Source organism: Excalfactoria chinensis, chromosome 5, assembly GCF_039878825.1.
Source record: "Excalfactoria chinensis isolate bCotChi1 chromosome 5, bCotChi1.hap2, whole genome shotgun sequence".
NCBI lineage: Eukaryota > Metazoa > Chordata > Aves > Galliformes > Phasianidae > Excalfactoria > Excalfactoria chinensis.
In genome coordinates this window covers 49,198,334-49,220,022 of record NC_092829.1, presented here as the reverse complement: position 1 = coordinate 49,220,022, position 21,689 = coordinate 49,198,334, and the positions used below count along the sequence as shown (strand labels likewise).

Sequence of the window (21,689 nt, the reverse complement as noted above, 5' to 3'; positions counted from 1 at the left end):
AGTTTCCCTCTTCAGCACACACTGCTTTGCATTAATCAATGTTAGTCTGTCTTTTAGGGTTGTTCATCTACTTTGAACACTACAAGTTGTTTGAACCCAATGAATCTAATAGCACTTCACATATAACACCATATACATATAATTTAGTAAACATAACTCACAAATACATTAACACTACGTCCTTATACAATTGAATACCTTCTGCACCTAGATGGGCTTTTCACCAGATCACCAGTTGATCATTTAATCCTAACACTGTTTTTCCCATCTCCATCAGTCATCAATCCAAGAGAATATTCTGTCTCTCATATTGTGAATGCTTAACTTTACAATAATCTTAAGAGAAAACTAAATAATATTAACCAGATGTTTTTCTTCAGCCACAGCTTTTACAACTTAAATTCTACCAGACCACTTACCTATGCAGATGACTGTGTCATTTTAATTCTACCGTTCTATTGAGTTGCTGTTTGTATCAGAACAGCGTAAAAGCATCCTTAAACATTTCTAGGATTTAGCAGAGCTCAGTCATATGGGTTGTCTTACTGGTTGTATTCTTTGTTCTAAAACAACACATTTATCTTCACTACCTGACTATTTAATACACTTCTAAGCTCTTTTCAAACCCCAAATATTACATTTAGTCCTAGTCATTTGTTTTACATGAGTTTATTTTGATATGTCAGGCATAGGACCTCATCTTAATTTCTAAGACTGCAGCCAAGATAATCATATTTCTTCAATATCCAGTTCTAAGACTGCTAAAGACAACAATTTTACCTCCTAAATCAATATTGTCTTCCTAATACTTTTTTTCCCCTTTTAAGAGAATCACCTAACCATTTTGTTGAATGATTATTCTAACTATTAAATTATATTTTCTTGTTTCTTTACATCCTCCTAGCTGTATATGCAAGCTTAGTCTTCCCTGTTTATTTACTTCCCAATGCTGTTTAATTTAGCACAGTAACAACTAAAAATAGAAGATTTGCAAATTGTGTGCAGGAGGGACTTGGATCATGTATCATTTTACATCTTTCCATTTGGCCAGAGAGGCTCAATTCTTTCTTTCCAAAAGAGATACACACAAACCAAAATCAGAAATAGCGTTGCCAGCAGGAGCAGGGAGGTGATTGTGCCTCAGTACTCAGCTCTGGTGAGGCCAAACCTTGAGTGCTGTGTTCAGTTTTAGGCCCCTCACTACAAGAAAGATATTGAGGCCCTGGAGCATGTTCAGAGAAGGGCAACAATGCTTTGAGGGGTCTGGAGCACAGATGCTATGAGGAGTAGCTGAGGGAGCTGGGATTGTTTAGTCTGGAGAAGAGGAGGCTCAGAGGAGACTTAATAGCTCTCTAGACGTACCTGAAAAGAAGACCATGGCAAGGTGGGGTATGGTCTCTTCTCTAGCAGTGATAGAACTAGAAGAAATGGCCTCAAATTGTGCCAGGAGAGGTTCAGGTTGGATATAAGGAAATGTTTCTTCTCTGAAAGGGTGGTCAGGTGCTAGAACAGGCTGCCCAGGTAGAGTCACCATCCTTGGAGGTGTTCAAGAAACATGTAGATGTTGTACTGATTGATAAAGTGTAGTCAGAAATATTGGTGATAGCGGGTGGATGATTAGACTGGATGATCTTGGAGTTTTTTTTCCAACCTTGGTGATTCTGTGAAGTCCATTTTGGTCTCATTAATACACACTGACGTTCTTTTTAGTAGCACAGCATCCTTTGCTATTGATATTACAACTAGTTTCCTCACTTTTCCTCTTGAAAAACTCCACACTAAATTTTTTCAGTCTTCTTGCTTAGCAAGCAGTTTTTACAGCAGAAAAGTAGGCAGGATTCAAAACTATTTCATGAACAGCTTTGGTATCTATCCCATCAACAAGCTGACAACTTAAAGATACAGAATGAGTAAAACAGCAGGAAAGAAACCCAGAGATAGACAGCATTCTACCATTGCAATCTTTGCTGTTTCTATGCTATTTCTATGAATATTTTTTATATAAAGAATATATAAATATAATATATATATTTTAATATATTAAAAAAAAATTACAGACATGGGAGAAACAAAAACCCAAATTCACCCAAAGTAAAAAATCTGAACAAGTTATCAGGTTTTCTGGCCTGCAACCCAAGATTCAGGTGTTTGCTGTCAGATCTGCAGCCAATGCTTCAAGATAAATACAGACTTAAAACAAACGTCCTGGGTTTAACAGGCAAATATAAAGCCAAACCGTACAAACCACTGTAACTTGCTTGTGGACAGCACTGTAACACCTTCCCATACCACACTAAATGCTTCACTGCTTATCACAACTTGCTTTCATTCTTTGATTACAGTGGCAACATGACACGTCATTACTATCATGTCCACCTTCTACAAAAAGTAACTTAATTGTGTAGGAAAGTTGTGGCATTTCAACTTGGTATATTAGTTGTGAAAGCTTCCTATTTCACTGCTTAGATTCAAGTGAATCATAGGCTTGCCTCTCTTACTTGCTATCCATATAGCTCCATTTTAAGTTGATTATACATGGTTTAACAGAAGGACAAGAACACACCCTGAAAATTAGAATTTAAAGAGTGTAGGAGTAAAGACATTAATTTGCATTACTTAACATCTTCACATCAGACTGCAGAACACACTAAACTTTAGCTCCACACAGTAAGAAGCTGGATCTCTTTGCTGACTGAAAACAAAAAAAGCAATAAAGAAATGCCGCAGCGCAAACTGACTTTCACATGTTAATAGTAAACTCTACCCTTACCAGCAACTAGTGCGCACCTGACTTCAGTAGAGGCAGTTGAAACAGGGAAGAACATGGTTAAGCCACTAGAATTTTACTGATACTCAAGAAAAATGAGTGCAGTTCTGAACTCTTAAAACAAAAACAAAACAGCAATAACCTCACTGTATGGTCTTAACCAAGTCAGACTCTTCCTGGTTGTTTCCCTGCCCCCTTCCCCCTCCCCTCCCCCTCAAAGGGCAAAAAGGACACAGGAGAATCTCTTGTCACTTTTACATGAACCTCAACATGATGATATTCTAGGGCATCACAATTAATCACAATAAATGTGTACCTTAGAGGAGGAAAAAAGTAAAGCAGGAAAAAAGTAGTGGATAAAGACAAGCTGCTCACTTTTCACTCTCACAAGCAGTGGATGAAGGAGGTTAAAGTTTGCTACTTTTTAGAAAGAATAAGAGAACTATTAAACTATAAAACAAACAAACAAACAACTTCAGGTAACACATTTAAGTTACACATTGACCACAGAAGCATGCTGTGTGTTCAGAGTTCCTTGCAGTGAGCTGAATGGTTTCAAAGAAAAGTCCCTTTTGTGCAAATATATAACCTATTCTGAAAACAACATTATGTGCAGCATCTAAAAATAAATGAATAAACAGCACTAATATAAGAATCAGAAAATCTTGCCAGTTTGAAAATACACTCTTCCTCAGCTAATATTATAGCCTTTCATCTGTCATTCATTTTTTAATCACTTTTAGCAGTAAAAACTGTTTCTTATCACAGAATCACAGAATTGTAGGGGTTGGAAGGGACCTCTGGAGATCAAGTTCCTTACCCCATTCTTTACTACTTCTCCACTTCATTCATCTGTATAAGCTCAGTCTATCCTCCCTAAAACTGCCTGAAATATGGTAACGTTAAGCTTGATCATTAGTGGTTTGCAAAGAGATCATTCCTGAAACTGCTCAGTTTTTAGTCCAGAAAACAGTTAAAGAAAATATTTGAAAAAAACATTACCACAAAAAAATCCAAACCAAACAAGCCCACCTTCAGCAACAGACACCCATCTATTCCCAAAATAAAGCCAACAGACCCCAATAGGTGATTCTGTACCGGGGAATGGATTGCTTCCTACAAAGCTGAAATACTCAAATAATTGAGTTCTGACATTTATTCTAATCACCTTTGTACCAAATTATAAACACACTTACTTGAGCTTTCCAGTCAATCATTGTTGCACAGTTCCAGATTTATTTTACCTGATTTTTTACTCAATGAGTATATAGGTTGTCCAAATTCTTCCTCTCTCCTTCAACTCTGCAAAGTATAACTCTCTTCTGAAGCACAAGTCTCTTTTTCTCATGAAGACAGCCCTGAAAACTTGAATGTATTTAAACTAACAGCAAAGTTTGAATAGGACACAATTCAGACTTCTCATTCCTAGGTCTTCTCTCAAAGGAGTGAAGAGGTAACTCACACAATCCTTTCTTTTAATACAGTAATGCAAAATACATCACAAATGGTATGTTTTGAATCATACCCCACATTAGCTGATCCTTAAATGTCTGCTTTTAGATCTTTAACTACAGTGCACAGTAACAGTTAAACTGGATTAGCAGGAAGCCCTAGAAAAGTTTCCAAAACTAGAAGTGTTAAAGACCACATTCAGATGCAAGTTTCATGTAGCTTGGATTATTTTCAGCCAAGCTTTATTTACAACCACATGTGGAATACTTTAGACAATTTTCAAGAGCCGTCTATAATTTCAAATGCAAATCATCTACTCAACCCTTTTCCTCTTGCATGCTTATAGATTTCAAGCAGTGATGTTCAGCGCATTATGTAAGGCACACACAACTGCAACAAAAAGATCTCCCTTATCCGGAAACACAAGCCAAGCAGCATTACTGGTGGTGAACAAAGGAGGATGGATTTTACAACAACACTGCACATTTCGCAAAGGTAGGAAAACACAGATCTTAATGTTTTATTTGAGGTCAACTATAAACAGCACAGGAAAAACACAATCAACACATTTCATTAAAAGACAAAGAACAACAAATTTCCATCAATTTCTTCAGTTCTCAAATATTTCGCCATAGGCATTTCCACAACAACAACGAAATAAAAAAGAAAAAAGAAAAAAGTATATTCAGGGCCAATGAAGCCATTAGTCAATTGAAAGTGTTGCAAGTCAACAAGTACCTCTTTTTAGTATAGAAATTCTGTAATGGCTGTAGCAGACCATTGGTAACACAAATAATATTTAATGAAAAGATGCATCTCTGCAATCAGGAGAAAAATAACTGCATCCAGATTGTTAAAAAATGAAAGCATCGTTTCATAAAAATCATATTATTCCAATTTAAAAAAAAAAAATCAATACTTGTTTGAATCAATTTCATCACCTGAAGTAGAAAATAGAACTGCTGTGATTCTGAATTTAAAGAAATATCGTGTTCGATAGAAGTTGCTTCAATCTACCACATCAAAATCTATCAAACAACCAAGTGAGTCATGTACTGAAGAACAGATAATGCCCTATAAACCACAGAAGAGCCCCTGTGTCTCAGATTTTCTATTATATGGGGCTATGACCATCATAGTTTAACTGTTGTTCTTTGCTACCCACTGTATTGGCAGTTATTTACATTTCTCTCTCTTTTCCACCCTTTGCTGCTGTGCCAGTGGAATTTGACATCATATTCTGAAGCCATTTTCAGTCTTTTCACTTCAAGCCAAACTTTCTGAAACTTTGCATGGCAAGCTGCGCAATATCACATTTACCAGTTTGAATTCTAGCTATAAAGTGCTTGTAACATCAGAGACAAGTTATTTAATATTGGTAGGCAATTTCCTCCACTCCACAGTGGCATAACCATTCCATTAATCCTTCTAAAGAAGGAATCCAGGAGAGCAATACTTCCAAATCTATTACACTAATAGGAATTTTAGCACATATGGAATATCCTTGCATGAATTTCATCTCATGCTGATCCATATTCCCAGGAAATATTATATCTGCCTTGAGTTCAGTTACACCAAACCATAATACAAATACCTATGATGTATGGATTTTGTTTTACATAAACACAGTCCAGTACCGCAAATCAGGTATGTTGTTATTGGTACCCAGTTCATTATGTTTTTCTTGTTTTATATTGGCAATCCTGCTTCCCTGTACTCAGAGACTAAAAATATTTCTACATCTTGAATTAAATCTTTACTCCTATTTTCAAGAAATCCTCTAATTCCACTGTTTTGCTGAAGAGGCAGGACCACATGCAAGGGAATTCAAACATAACTTGATCACAAAGGATAGCTTTGTCTTTTAGAAAAGCAGATGTTTAAGTTGTTTTAAGTCAACTGTTTATAGGAAACAAATTCTCAATGTTTGTCAGCTCCATCAGATTTTTGTAACATTCACCTGTTTACAGAGAGATTCCATCAGCACTACAAACAGTATTTGGGAGGTCTTGGCCCTCTATCTTGTGCTCAGACCCCCACATCTGTGAGAAAAAATGCTTACAATAGTGAGAATATGGGAAGCATGTTTGGGACAGCAGTCCAAATAACTATAACAATCTCTTGCAAGGTTAAGCACTCAGAATTGAGGAAATTCCAAACTTCAAGTTGCTCTGGCAACCTTGAGGAACGAATGAGTAGACAATGCCTCATGAGTGCAATGATCACTCAAGTTACCGTGAATTTCATATATTTTTAAAACATACCAAAACAGCATTTGAGCAGTTATGCAAGGTCACAGCTTAAAAGCTATGGTGAATGTAAAAGCCTGACAAAGCACAGTGGTAAATAAATGTTATGGTTATATGTGTGTGCATATAGTTTGTGAGCTCACACCTTCAATGGAGTTTAACACACACAAAAGATCAGAGAGTCAACGTTAAAAGTTACAGACTGAATAATTACGTAAACGGTTACATTTTTATACAGTTTAAAAGATTCAAAATTGTTATAGATCTGCTATTGATTACAACTTCTAAGACATTAGCTAATTAGCTTTTCTAAGGCCAAGTATCTGAAGCTAAACTCTAGCACCTAACAAACTATAACAAATCCTACAAAATGAAGATAAATGTTTAATCGGAAATTAGGAGCACTACGTGTTTTTATTAACTTTATTATTAATTTCCTCTAATTTTTTAGGATGACTGAAGGTCATTTTTCCCCCCATCTTCTCCAACCCTCCTACTATCTTGATATGCATTTCTACAGAATAGTTATTGATAGAAAGCTATATATATATATACACACACACACACACAGAAAGCTATATATTCCTCTTTCAAAGACCTGATTTCAAGTCATTTACTATTTAATTCCCTTTTTAATGTCTCTATTGCTAAACAGCCTATATTTTCTAGCTAATGGATATAAAATGTCAACATACTTCTAGTGATCACAGTAAGATTTCTAAAATGCTCACCTTAATTAATACCTAGCAGTAACAAGACAAAGAAGTACTGTAGAAATAGCATCTCTTTTGCTCAGAGAAAAAAAAAAAAGCCTAAAATTATTGAACATGAACAAGAAGTATAAAGGGAAATACAATAACCGTAACTGAGGCATAGACTGTGAACATAATTATGCTTGATTTAGAAAATATAAGAAAACCACTGCAATTGTTGCTTCAATCTATAAGGAAACAAACTGCTCGTTATTTCAATTATTCTGTTCCTATCATCATTACTTCAACTATAGTTTGTGTCAACTTGGTATTGCAAATAAAATTCTACACAAATCCTGGAACTACAAGTTATAACTAAATTATACACCGTTGCTATAGGAACTAAACTTTGAATGTGAAAACAGTGTGAACCTTAAATAGGTCAGAAATCATAAAAATAAAAAGCCATCTGTTAGTATATAAAATCAAAGAGAAAAAGGTTAGGGCCATTCTCTATTCACTCTAAGCAATCACACGAAGCTTGCACTGCCTATCAGCTGCATGTCAGCCAGTATGCATTTCAGATACAACATCCTTTCAGAGCAGACCACAAAAAATGGAATTAAGCGCTCTCTGTCTGGTCTGGATAACTTCAAATCCTTATGAAGCAGAACAGAGAATTCTATCTTCTTTATTTAAAATGCAGCGAGACTAGGGCTTACATTCTGAATGAATCCTCTGAGTGAATATCTGTCTGGTTGTTCATGGGTGAAACATGAGGTTATTAGGAAATCTTTCATTTTCTACTATTTTAAGTAGGAACTCAGTGAAAACCTTACTCTACAAAACCTAAAATCCACTCAAAACCTAAAATCCATTCAAATACATGTATTGGTATTTTTTTTGTCAATTTCAGTTCAATTTCTGATAACCTAACTAGAGCTCAGTTGGTAATTCATAACACATCAAGTAACATCACATAGCACTGGAGCTTGAACTCCTTCATTGTCATATACCAATTAAGATGGGTCAGAAGCTGTGGTGATGGCTGACACAGACAAGGTGATGGCTGAATGCAAGTGCACTGCCCTTGGAGAGAAGGGAACTTAAATACTAACAAACAAATTGCTCTGGCTCATTGATCTTTCAGTACTAACAAAAATACTAGTACACATCCATGTGATAACATTTATATTTTTCATTATTTTTCATTAAGTAATTATTGCCAGAGCTCCTATTAAAGACTATAATAATTACACTGATTAACTGAGTTTAAAGAGGTTCTGGATCTACAGAGGACTATAGTATTCTGACATTGATTTTTTACTCTTTAAATTTACAACCATTGTTCACAAAAGGGAAAAATGGATTTCCAAATTACTGACAGAAGTATTTTGACATAAACTAAAAGTAAAATAAAAACTTTTAATTCATTATGATTTATTGAAAAGAGTAATTAAGCAAAGTTTATAATCCTGTGGAAAAACACATTTTAATGGATGGGGTACAAGCTGAAGAAATGAGAAAGTAAAGACTTGGACAAGACACAGATGGAGGCAATGTCATAAATGTGTGCTTCAAGTAAAGAACATGTAGACAGATTTGACATATGAATGCTTTCTTTAAAAACTCCCTGTGTTTCAAGTGCAAGGCATTCTGGCTAATGGATAAGTCGTGTTCATTGACAATCACATTAGCCCTTTTTGCTATTTTAGCCAAATAGGGGTAATCATTTGGTATGCCTAATTTATATAGCTAAGAGGGTGGGTTATCAGTAAAGATGTACTGAAGCATTAAAGTCTTGGGAACACTGACTTATCTGTCAAATTTGATCAAGTCCAAAGAAATTTAATTTGTTAATCTTGTTTGACAGTCCTACTCTCATGCACTCTAAACACTAATATATTTTGTATTGCGCTGAGATGCGCAATCTACTTTAAGGCTTTATTTCCATTAACCAGAATCATACAGTAGGTATGTTAGCATTTGAAGTAAGGGATTTTACTTCCACAATTAAGAATGCTAAAATAAGACTACAAATCTGTAAATATTTGTATTGTGTTTGCATGCCCAGTTCTTTCCTCAAAATGTTGGAATAGGGCCTTGTGCTGTAATAATAACTTCAGCTATTATAAGAATTTAAGGTTGTTTTCTTATTAAATAGAGAATTTATTTGCACATGTATCTAAACATATTTGTACACATGCACATGTATACACTTACCCATACTCAAAATTCTAAAGTTAAATACCTCTAGACTTTTCAGTTCCCTGAAGCAATGATTAATGATCATTTTATGCCTGGAACAAAGGTTTCTGAGGTCACAAGGAAAGCACAGCTCTACCAAGTACCCATTCAGGCCTCATTCCAAGAGATACCTCTTTTTCCAGCTAGTTTTCTGAAAGTCATGAAATTTAGCCTTAGTCTTTGAAACCAGTGCTGCCTAGATTATATCCAGATACCATGGATCTATCACCTGAAAATCTCTCAGCAGGTGATTTTTATGATCTCCAGTCTGATGATACAGCTCAGAACAGCTGACTTTTGCTGTTTCTAGATTACTCTAAAAGCACTTATGTTTGTGCTAATAATTTGTCCAAGATTCGCATAATATAGTATATATACACCTGCAGTTAGAAAACTCCTTGTTTGTTTCATGACAGTCCTCATTCTGGGGGAATTTTGTACATTATTTCTTCTCCCACTGCACAGAAGAGGATATTTCTGTTTTCCAAACCCTCTCCAGACTGCATACAGAAGCCTAATGGATTGAATTAGAGAGAATCGAACTTGGATAGTAACCATGTTCCTCAATTTGAGGCAAATTGGGATAATCACCAGTATCCAAGTACAGGCCCCAGCAGACACATTCAGTCTCTCAATCATACCAGAATATGCAATAAGCAGTTCTGGAACACACAGAAGATTAGCTAAAAAAGAACGACCAGAGAAAACTTATTTTGATAGGCAACAACAGCACAACAAAACAGCTGTGAATGAGGTGTGCAACCCACTGATAAATGCAGATCATTTCTTACATGTGTTTTGCTTCTCTGTATCATCACCTCCATAATTGTGACAGGTCAGCAGAGGGTATAAAAGTAATGCTGCTAGGTAGCCTGGAACTATTTCATTCTAATGAATATTTACCAGGATGTAACACAGATGACTGAAATTGATGAAAATCTATGGAAGAAGTCTGAAAATCATCAAAATAATGATGCCATTTCCAACACCTTCCATCATAACATACCACAGCTCCTGGGAGAAAATCAGTACCTAATCTTAGTTAGTTAGAAATCTTCTCTTTAAACTTATTTTTCCTCTTGGAAGATACAAATTTTCTGAAGAAAAATCTATCCTAAGAAGAGAGAAAACTTTCAGAAAAACCAGAGATACATACATCAGTGTCATCACCAATGTATGTTGGGCAATGAATCAATTATGTTCCCAATTATCTCAGAAGGAAAAAAAAAGACATCCAGACGTATGCAGATAATTTAGAAGCACACAGGACTCTATGTTGCTTTGGCTCTTTTAAAGCATTAACATTAAAAAAGGTACAGCACGGGCGTCACTATTTAAATTTAAAACCATTCAGTGAATGATTTTCCATTCTGCAAAAGTGAGATCACAGCCCTGCCCAAATGCCTCTTTCAGGAGCTCATGATGAACGCTGTGTGAACACAAACCCCAAGGCTACTGAGTCCTAAGCACAGAATCTTCTTGGATGCGGCAGTGTTGAGACAAGAATTTTTAATTGTGTTACCACAAGAGAATCAAAAGACAGCAAATCCTATCTTGCATCATACCCCTTTCTGGCAAAAAGTTATGTAAAAATAATGTTCCAGTTTCACTCTTGGGTATGAACATCAACAAAAAGAGCCATACATTCTAAATTATTAGGCTGTAAACACTACCATGAATATTTTATGTATACACACACACAGAAAACTGCAGTTTGTAAACACATACTAATGTACTTGCTATCCAGATAACTGAAGACCTTGGTGGAACCATCACATTTTTCAACCAACACAGAGAAAACTAAAAACAAACCAAAATCTAGCTTAGACTATCTTACAGTAAACTAAACCACCAAGCACACTAGAAATGTAAATTTTCAAACTAGTCATTGCAATTATTTTCTACAAGATTTCAATAAAAGTTACCATGGGAAATAAGATTTCTTTTAGTTATCATATAACATTAGAACAAATTCAGTCTTATTTCCATAGTTATAGGTCTGAGATAGAATTGTACATTTCCTTCCATTACGTTAAAGTTTTCTTCACAGAAGTACTGAACCATAGAAACCTGTGTGTCACAGGGAACTTGGCAAACTGAGACAAATAATTAAAAACAGGGAAATCATAGGAGGTAAAAAGATGAACAAGGTTAAAGAATAAAATAATCTGATGAAAATAGTGCTCTATTTATACCTGCTATTATGTCATCCATCTGCTCCAAAGCTGCTTCAAGCATATGACTAGCATCAGACGCCATGATCTGCAATTTGTTGAGACCTTTATTCTTCTAACTGAAAGACAGAAGAAATCACATGCGTTATACCACACCCAATGAGACAGAAAATATGTAATAAAACAGTGAAGTACATTAAGCCATGCAAACAAAACTCCACACTATCGAAAATTCAGCTTTGTAATACTAAAAACTAACAAATTATTCCTCTTCCTGATAAGAGGTGTGAATTTCTGAGGTTCTCATTCATCACTGATGCAGTTGTTTCTTAAGGTTCTTTACTAATACAAGGAAATACAGATGGGAACACAAACTAAATTCAGACACTGGAAATCTGATATTTGCCTTCTCGTCATTCTTAAAAAACAATCTTCTTGATTCAAAGCTCTGTGTATTTCCAAGCTCTAGCACCACAAGAAGGGGGTTTCAATGCATGAACAGATGTACGTGGCTTTTACTGTTCCTGAAAAAAAATACATAGTTCACCTAGAAACAAAACTGTTTGAGCTGTGATTTGACTGCTGCTATAGGAGTAAAGAGTGAATGCATACAAATCTGTTGCTGGCTCAACCCACACAGTAATTATATCAAACATTTTTCACTTCTGACCCTTACGTTATAGCACCCCAAGATCAGCAATTCTGAAATGTGCATTTGTTATACTATTACTTATGCTAAGAATTGGAGTGTCAACTGTCTTCTTATGAATGTATACAACAATCTCTGGTGTCCATTCAGTGACAATTTTTGGCACTGGTCACCATGGCCAATGATGCTACCGATCACCAAACCACCTACATTTACTCAGTTAGATTCTTCCTAAAAACCTGAATCAGAAGGATGAAGCCAGATTTAAAGTAAAACTAATTATTTAACTGTCATTTCTGATGAACCACCAGAAAAGAAAACCCCTAAGAGTACAGTTAAGACTCACTCCATATTATTGCACTGAAAATTGGTAATAAGACCAATGTAATGGAAAAATAGTAGCAATTAAAACTGCTTTCTTTGTTTATAAATTACAAAGCCTGAGACAAAGTACTGGCAGAAAAAACAAACAAACAAAAAACAACACAAAAATACAAAGAAAACTAATTTATTAGTAACCTCTATGTTACCAGTGAGCTGTGCGTGCTACATCCACTCTGGTCAACAAATATAACCATTATCTAAAGGGACAACTGCAGGAATTAACATCTGAAATTACTAGGTTTGAGCTCAGCCATTTAGCTTGTCATAATGGTTAAGCCATTATCTAATTTCAGTTCAAACACATTCAAAGAGCAGCATGTGAATGCCATGTTTAAAAAAAAACAAAACAAAAAACAGAAAAATTTTTAGTTTCACCCAAGTCAAACATCTATGAGAACTGACCCAAATGCCTCATTTAATTATACTGAAAATAATGCAAATTATCCTCAGAATAATACTGAAAGTCACGATGCCAGCTGATATCAAGTTAAAACACCAGAACGCTTCCATGTGAACACTTTCACTTCCTCCGATTCTGTTGTTTTTCTTTGATTTGGGTAGATTTCCATCTTCTGTTATCATATTTATCTGCTGGTAGCTTAGCATATTAAAAATATTAGAGATACCCAGTTCTTAACTGTGGTACATCACCTTCCTTGCAATTTTTCCTCCTACTTCAAAGCCGCAATAACATGGGTCACAGTCACCTCAGTGAGAAGTAATCCACCTATGGTAAGCAGCTGCCAAAGAGGTGCCTAGGCTATCTTGCTGCTTGGGTGGATGTGGAATAAAAGAGCCACTCCCCCAGAGATCTATGGCCAACAGCTGTGCTGGTAAATCAGGACAGCAGACTTGCTCAAATATGAAAGAAGAAAAAAGTGAAAAATACTAAAAACAGTAAAGAGTTTCTATCACTAGGATGCACTGCATGCTCTTCCTCATTCTCTTAGTTGAGCTGTGAGCTTTAAAGTAGCTAGAGAACTGCAAATTTATTATTAACAAACTGCTGTTTCTTAAAAACATTAAAAGTCATCTTTTCAACCATGTAGAGAGAGAAGCCTACAGAAAACATTGAAACATTACAGATTTGAAATTTCACTTATAGAAAAGCTTTCAATTAAGATCTTGAGGTAAACCAGAAAGTTTTGTTGAAAAAAATATCACAGAAACTTTCTCCTATCTCTTCCCAACCTCCACCCCCCTCCTGTTTTCTCACCTGTATCTGCAGTGTATTTGCTGCTTAACTGCATCAAGCTAGAGTAAAATCTGCTGATCAAACAACCCTTCATTAAATTAAGTAACGCGCCTTGCTGCAGAGCGATAATGTAATATTACTTGCTTGACATCTTTTTCTAGACAGACCTGTTGCTCGTGCTTCAGGCAAATCTTATTTTCCCAGACACTCCCTCCTTCAGTTTGACTGTTCCAAGCATTATTATGAAGCTGCTTATTAAATCTCATGCATCTTCAGTTACAATTTCTGATCTAGTTCTATAGAAGTCCCAGAAACTTTGGATTCTCTTTTTGTTATTGTTAAATAGTGTTAAACAAGATACCTGTACCAATCTCAAAGCATGCCGAGAGCCTAAATGGGATCTGTCTATTTGCTGGTATTTGAACTGCAATTCTTTCTACGGCTTTCATTCCTGAATGACATCAACACATGCAAAACACCGTGACTTATCTACATACACAAATACATATATTTTAAAAAATAGTTCTTGCTCAGTTCAGCAAAGCCAAAAAAAACTTCTATATCACTACATTAAAAGCTTTAACAGTTCTAACCTTCATAAGATTATGTTAACTTACATAGCAGTAAAATAAGCAGTAACTTACATAGCAGTAAAACAAGAACCAGTCTACTCACCTTTTCACGTCCCTAAGAATTAACTTTCTCCTCTGATCACCAAAAAACTGCTAGCTATTAATAGACTAAGTTTTACTGTTAGACAGATGTGTAGGTCTAAATTATTATCAACTCTAAGCCACACACTTACAATATTTTAAAGCTCAGCCCACAGATAAAGAAACTGTAACCCTGTTTGTTGTAATTACCTAAGTAATAAGATCTTCCAGGAAGTGCAGAGCAAACTGGTCTGCATGCCCTAAACTCGTTTTGCTCAGCTAGCTTTACCCTGTAAATCCACATGTGAGATCAGCATTTCAAATAAGACTTTCTCATAATGCTAACTTGCTTAGAGCCTGTATACTTTGCAAATCCCTGAACCTAGTTTCCGTATGTAAGCCTATAGTTCACTGAGTCCAAAAAGAGCATAATACTTAACAGATGCATAATTATGAAAAACCTAAATGAAAACTGAATCTTTCATGACAATTCAGAGATTAGACTAAGTATTTAGGCATCTCTTACGTACAATCTTTTTCGATGTGTACTCCAAATAACAAAACTGCTAATGTTATCAGTCAAGGAGAGGGAGGGTGGGGCTTTTGAAAAGAACTCCAGATCTTTTTAGTATAACTTAATACCAGTGATCTTAGCAGCCTTTGAATTCCTCTTGCATATAGAAAACACAGCTGATAATTAAATACCACTGCTTCCCCCCCACACCTTCTCTTTTATTTTCCCCTGGGATAAATAAACGCATGTTTACAAACTGTGTCAAAGATTCATGCTGAAAATACCACTTTGCTTTGTGCATGATAGCGTAATGAAAGATTAGTGTCTTGGCTAAGGCTCAGAAGTCCTCCACACATTCTTCAGCTGCAAGACAACTCCTGGGCTGGAATGAGCATATGTGCACAATTTCCACCCCCACCGTTTCCCACCTTGCTTTTCCCCCAGCCACACACAGTACTGTAATACTGTAACACAGTCACACCACAGACCTATGGTTGCTGATTCATCTCTCCAGCTTGGCTCAGTGTTGTCATGAAGCCATCAAATAGAGAAGTCATGAATACAAGTTTGGGTACTGGCCTTTTAAAACCTGCATACCTCTCTAATTAAGTTAATCCTTACTTCTAAATAACTATCCACAGCTGCTGGGAATAGAATTTCCGACAATCCTTAGAATGGCAACCTAGTGAAACAGTACTTATGCAGCATCCTCCGAGACTATACACCCCAAATCATATTCATCTGATTACAGGTTAAAATGAAATTGAATTTGTTAATATAAGCACTACCTGTTCTATTTCCTCTTCATGTGCATACTGGAAAAGACAGAAGGGTAAACAGAATCCTTCCTTCATTCATTACTTTTTAGGTAATGAATAAAAACAAGACTAAAACTTTTTCTTTTTAGTATAACAACTAAAATGGAGATAAATAAAATTCTTTTACAGCCAGGAAGTGCAAAGGATCCACCAAGGGGGTGGGGGCAGAGATGGGAAGGGGTGTAGAGGGGAAAGCTCTGGGCAAGTGTAGAATAGCCCAAGTTGCACGGAGACTTGAATCATTTCATGTCTGTTCTGCAGAAGAAAAGCACTGGGAAAGTCAACACTCCACTGAGACTCCCCCTCTGAAAGGATATCCTTATATCCTTAAGGTTGAGCACTGTGCTAGTACAATACCTCTGTGAGGGAAATGAGCTAAGTTTGTTACCTAAGTAAAAAGTTAAGCTAACTTAGATAGGCAGGCACTATAAAACTATTACACTGTATATCGCTGAGAAGTGAAGGAGTAAAAACTGCATCATTTCTAAAAGTATTAAGCAAAATACTTTAAAAGCAAAGAGAACTGAGCTAAGTAAAATTTACTGCATTACAATGTAGCCAAGTCAAAAAAGCAAACATTTGTTTTCAAAAATAAACCCATTCAGTCAGCTAATTGAGTCTGAATTTAAACACTGTATGTAGTGGGGAAAAAAGAACAGGTAAAGTAAAATGAAAGCACCCTTAAATATCTTGTAACTGTTTTGGCTGGTTCTTTATGATACCTAAAGAACAGAGGTTAGCTCATAGTACCTCCTCCACAAGACATGGGTGTTATGTTACAGTTGTTACTGGTACCGGAACTGCATTTCCTAACTAATGTTTGTGCAAGGTCTCATCTTTACGTATAAAAGCTGACACTGACAGAATGGCATGAGAAAAGTGAAGTTTCTTCAGCACCTCCCTACAGCAGTTTTATCCACTGCACAAAGCACTGCCAGTTTATTTTTTATAAAACAATCTCTCAAATCTTAAAAACCACTTCATAATTTCACTTCAAATTCTTATCAGACACTTGAAGCTTTATCTCTTCTACATACAGTATCACAGGAGCATCTGTAGCTTGCAAATCTTAAAATACAAGTTTCATTCAACATGAATTACTTCTTGTCTTAAAAGATAAAACCCTATTTTTATTCAGCTATCATCTAATTCAAATTTCTAGCTCGTAAAAATGAAAAACTTCAGAACACTACATGTCCCTGTTTCCTTTCATGAAGGTCAGTATTTCAGTCAAGCATTATACAAGCTACTGAACTCCAAACCCCACACCTGCACAACTTCCTACTACTACTCTAAAAAAGAAAAACAAAGCCAAGTTGTATGCACTATTTGGAAATCTTAAGCTGAAAAATGGAATAATGAGCAACTCTGTGAAAGTTAATTCATATTGCAGTATACTGGAAGATGATAAACTGCAAGAAAACACAGAATTAAGTCATTTCCCAGAATAAAACAAGGAGATTTTGCAAAAAATGAACCCAGAGAGCCAACTGCATTCTGGGCTGCATTAAAAGAGGAGTGGCCAACAGGGAGAGGGGAGGTGATTGTTCTCCTCTACACAGCTCTTATGAGGTCCCATCCACAGTACTGCCTCAGCCCCGGGCCGGGAAAAGATGTGGGTCCAGAGGAGGACCACTAAGATGACCATAGGGCTGGAGCACCACTCATATGAAGAAAGGTTGAGATAACTGGGCTTGTTTAGCTCGGTGGAGTGAAGGACCCAGGGAGATCTCACTGCAGCCTTTCAATATTTGAAAGGGGCTGTCATAGTAACCTGTGACAGGGGCACATAAACAGGACGGGAAAAGACTGTTGCAAGGGTGGGTAGTGGTAGGACAAGGGGAATGTTTTTTTAAACTGAGGCAGAAGGGAATTAGGCCAGATATCAGGAAGAAATTTTTCCCAGAGGGTGGTGATACACTGGAACAGGTTGCTCAAGGAGGTTGTGGATGCCCCATTTCTGGAGGCATTCAAGGCCAGGCTGGATGTGGCTCTGGGCAGCCTGGTCTGGCTGTTGGCAACCCTGCACATGGCAGGGGGTTGAAACTGGATGATCACTGTGGTTCCTTTCAACCCAGGTCACTCTATGAAAGATATATAGTGAGAAGATTAAGATGATTAACAAAAGCATTCTAAGATTTCCTCAATAGAAATTCTACAGTCTCAGACAAGCTATAACGCTGGAAAAAAAGAAATAAAACTCTTAAAATCTTGGGAACTGGGAAAAAAAAGAGCATGTCTTGTGGCTTATAAATACTTCTTAGGCTTTTTCAAATGTCTGACAAGATTCGGCCACGCCAACCTACTGGATCAGGACAGTCCCTTAAAACACCAGTGTTCACATTCTGCTCGCCTTTCTGCATTTCATTAAGTTTTGTAAAAAGAAATTCTTGCTAAACTCTTATGGTAACAACTCAGCAAAATACTCATTATAACAAAAGCTCTTTTTACTAATCCATTAAATTTATGTCCATGCAATTCTCTAGGGCTAAAGGATTAAGTAAGGGCACTATGAAACACATTTTGTGTTAATTGTACTGCAACTTCTATATTTATCATTTGGAATGTTAGTCTGTAAGCCTGCCTGCCCCAGTGCTCTGTCTCTAATGATATTCAGTGCAACACAGGTGCAGAGTCAGTCTCCTGCTCTACATTTCCCAATAACCAGAGAGATTGAGACTTTCTTAATCACAAACTTCATAGGAATCATCATGTCTCACAGCTGTTGAAGAATCCATCTTCTCTGGATTTATCCGATTTCTTTTTGACTCACTTTTAAATGCTTTTTTCCGTGAATGCTCCCTATATTACCAGAAGAGTGGTTATAGCTGCCCACTTTGCATACCACTGTTTTTAGTACCTTCTCAGTCCTATTCCATTTTCTTTCCTATAACATCCCCTCTTAACTGAAGAGATCTCTCCTCTGAATCAAACCAAGCCATACCTTTCAACTCACTTAGTGAGATGAACAAGACTATGTGTAGCATTCAGGTTTCTGGCCTATAGAGAAATGACACAGAAGAAATACACAATGCATGACAAACATGACTGTGAATGCTTCCATGCAACGTGAAAGCAACCAATTTTTTTTTACAGAAACAACTCCACCCTGGAGGATTAAAAGGATGGAAAGTGCTAAGTATTGCTTAAAATGAACTGACTGAGTAGAAGAGGGTTGCTAAAGGACACCAGAGGATACCGAGACACGCTAGATACATTTATGTTGCAGAAAAGCAGAACAGATAGGAAGATTGATGCTAGAAAACTGACTCCCTGCCATCAATATAAAGAATTTCAATAGAAGGAATTTTCAACCACGAGATTTTCCTGTTGATAACAAAAACTTCTGTGAAGTCTGAACTCAGTTTTAGACATAAATTTTAAGAAGAGAGAGCTTTTTTGATTTGGTGAAATTAAATGCTTCCACACACTGAAACAATTTCTGCAGTACTTCAAGTGGTTTAACATAGTCCACCTCACATCTCTAAGCACAAATGTACTGAATTAACACAGGAGCTGACCAGTATCAAATACTTCCAGTATCACATACATTTCAGGTCCAGTAGTTATTTTAGGGAAAATGACTGTGGGAAACAAAGGAAAAAGTCATACTGCTGCTAGAAACAGCAAACAGTGTAAGTGATTCTGCTTGGATTAAAAACATTCACACTAAGAACAACAAATGGATCAGTATGAAAAGGACCATATGCCAACATTACTCATCATGCCACTGAAAATATAAATTTTGCAGTTGCATCAGTTTCATGCCTATGACCATTTTAATTTGATTATTTCCTGGAGATTAATGAAAAGAAAAAGCAAGAGCTGCCTTCATGTTTTACTACCTCTAACTAAAGAAAACGTGTAACCAAGAAGTGAAACTTATCCTCAGTGTGTTAAAATCCCAATCTTTCTATTTATTTTACTTGTTTCTATTCAGAATGTCCTTGCAGAAATGGCCAATGAGTAAGGAAGTGAATCAGGTACCATGCCACAGCTGATGTCTAAATTAGAGAATGGTATATTCTGTCACACTGACTTTTCATACTTAATGGATTAACATAACTTTCTAATTATGAGTGAAATAATTAGGGAAGCAATGATGCAGATCAATAACTTGACATCCAAAAGCAATATCCAGTATTTTTAAAATCCATATAGTCCACAGAAACTTGTAATAATTCCCAGTTGCAGAAACATTATTACAGGTGGCAAGAAAAATGCGTTATCCTTCATTCCTGTTTACTCAGCAGACCTTAGAAGGAACACAAATACCGAGATTAAGCACCCCCTGAAAATAGAAGCTGACTTTAGAGGATACAAGCAGCAGCCCATAACAAACATGCGACCGGATATATAGGTCTCTTCAATGAGCTGTTCTATGGAGAAGCTGTATTTTCTCCCCAGAAAATCTATTTAGCTAGGGAAGGATCTTAACAGTGTCACAACACTAAAAACATGAAAAACATGCTCAGCTTTTCTATTTCACTTCTATCTGTGTAAGTTGTTACTGTTTCCACTCTTCATGTAACCAAATATCCAGTTTTGACTATCCACCATGATCTTTATATAGCTTACAAATGAGTTCTGAAGTAACCAGCACTCCACTTCCGTAAATTAGATACATCCGATACAACATGAAAAGAGAACCTGGAAACCTGCTGTTATATATAGCACCTTTTATAACTGGCCATGTCAGGCATTTTTAAGTTCCCACCAATGACACAGTACATCACACTGTGTCTGCAGAGCGTTTCAAGGACTTCAACCAGATTCGTTTCTCAAATTAATACCTTAATTACTTACATATGAATAGTGACCTAAAAGCATTTGCCAAAATAAAAAATGTAGCCTAGAAATTGTTCTATATGTGTTACTTCCAGCCTAACCAAAAAATCTCACATTGAAATAAACAGAAAAACTGCAGTTACAGTGAATGCCAGAGTACAAGAGCAATTGAAGCAGTAAGTTGTCAGAAAGTTACTGTCTCTGGAATAGAATGATAGAATTGCTCAGGTTGGAAAAGACTGTAAAGATCATCAAATCCAACCACAACCTAACCATATTACCCTAACAGTCCTCCTCTAAATCCTGTCCCTGAGCACCACATTCATACAGTTTTTAGCCACATCCACAGATGCGGACTCAGCCACCTCCCTGGGGAGCCTATTCCAATGCTTAACAACTCTTTCTGTAAAGAAGTTCTTCCTGATATCCAACCTAAACTTACCCTGACACAACTGGAAGCCATTTACCCTCATCCTGTCTCCTGTCACCAGTGAGAAGAGACCAGTCCCGCTCTTGCTGCGAGCACCTTTCAGGTACTGGAAGAGAGCAATAAGGTCTCCCCTCAGCCTCCTCTTCGCCAGACTAAACAGCCCCAGCTTCAGTCACTGATTAAAAATAAAAAAAATCTTTGAACTGACAGAGAAGACAAATGAAACAACTATTTACTTGCTTCACAGGGTCTGAATGTCACTGTAGCAGGACCAGGAATGTCCCAAATAGCAATGACATCTGAGGAGATACTTAGTGCCAGGATTTTACATATCGTATCTTACTTCAGAGCATTGCATGTCTCACATTTAGTCCACTTCTGAAAAAAACCTATGGAGTTTCTTGAGGTAACAACTGCATTGTGTATTTAACTGTTTGATAATGCCTTTACAGAGACTTGTTCACTACAATAACCACACTGTTAAAAGACTTTAGCTCTGAGCTCGCAAAGTCCTCCAATCCCTACCAGCTGATTTGTCTTCATGAAAAATTCTTTAGAAGTTTCTTGCACCTGTGGCCAAGTGACAGTACATAAATATCAACATAATAATGAAAAAACAAAACACAACAATTATTCAAAACATCCATCTATTGGGTGAAATTTATTTTTCTCTTCTT

The 21,689-nt window shown here is 36.5% G+C and overlaps 1 protein-coding gene across 8 annotated transcripts in view; it reads right to left on the bottom strand.

The window, feature by feature from the left end:
- The window catches only part of PPFIBP2 (PPFIA binding protein 2), a 92,744-nt gene that overhangs the window by 59,838 nt on the left and 11,217 nt on the right, over window positions 1-21,689 (bottom strand). For 7 of the 8 annotated variants that reach the window (XM_072337553.1, XM_072337557.1, XM_072337559.1 and 4 more), the window contains one exon: window positions 11,603-11,700. In XM_072337553.1, coding sequence (XP_072193654.1) covers window positions 11,603-11,666 — 64 coding nt within the window. In that variant the 5' untranslated portion in view covers window positions 11,667-11,700. Of the gene's footprint in view, window positions 1-11,602; window positions 11,701-14,484; window positions 14,559-21,689 lie in introns of those variants that run through there. The other variant, XM_072337555.1, reaches the window with a different exon arrangement.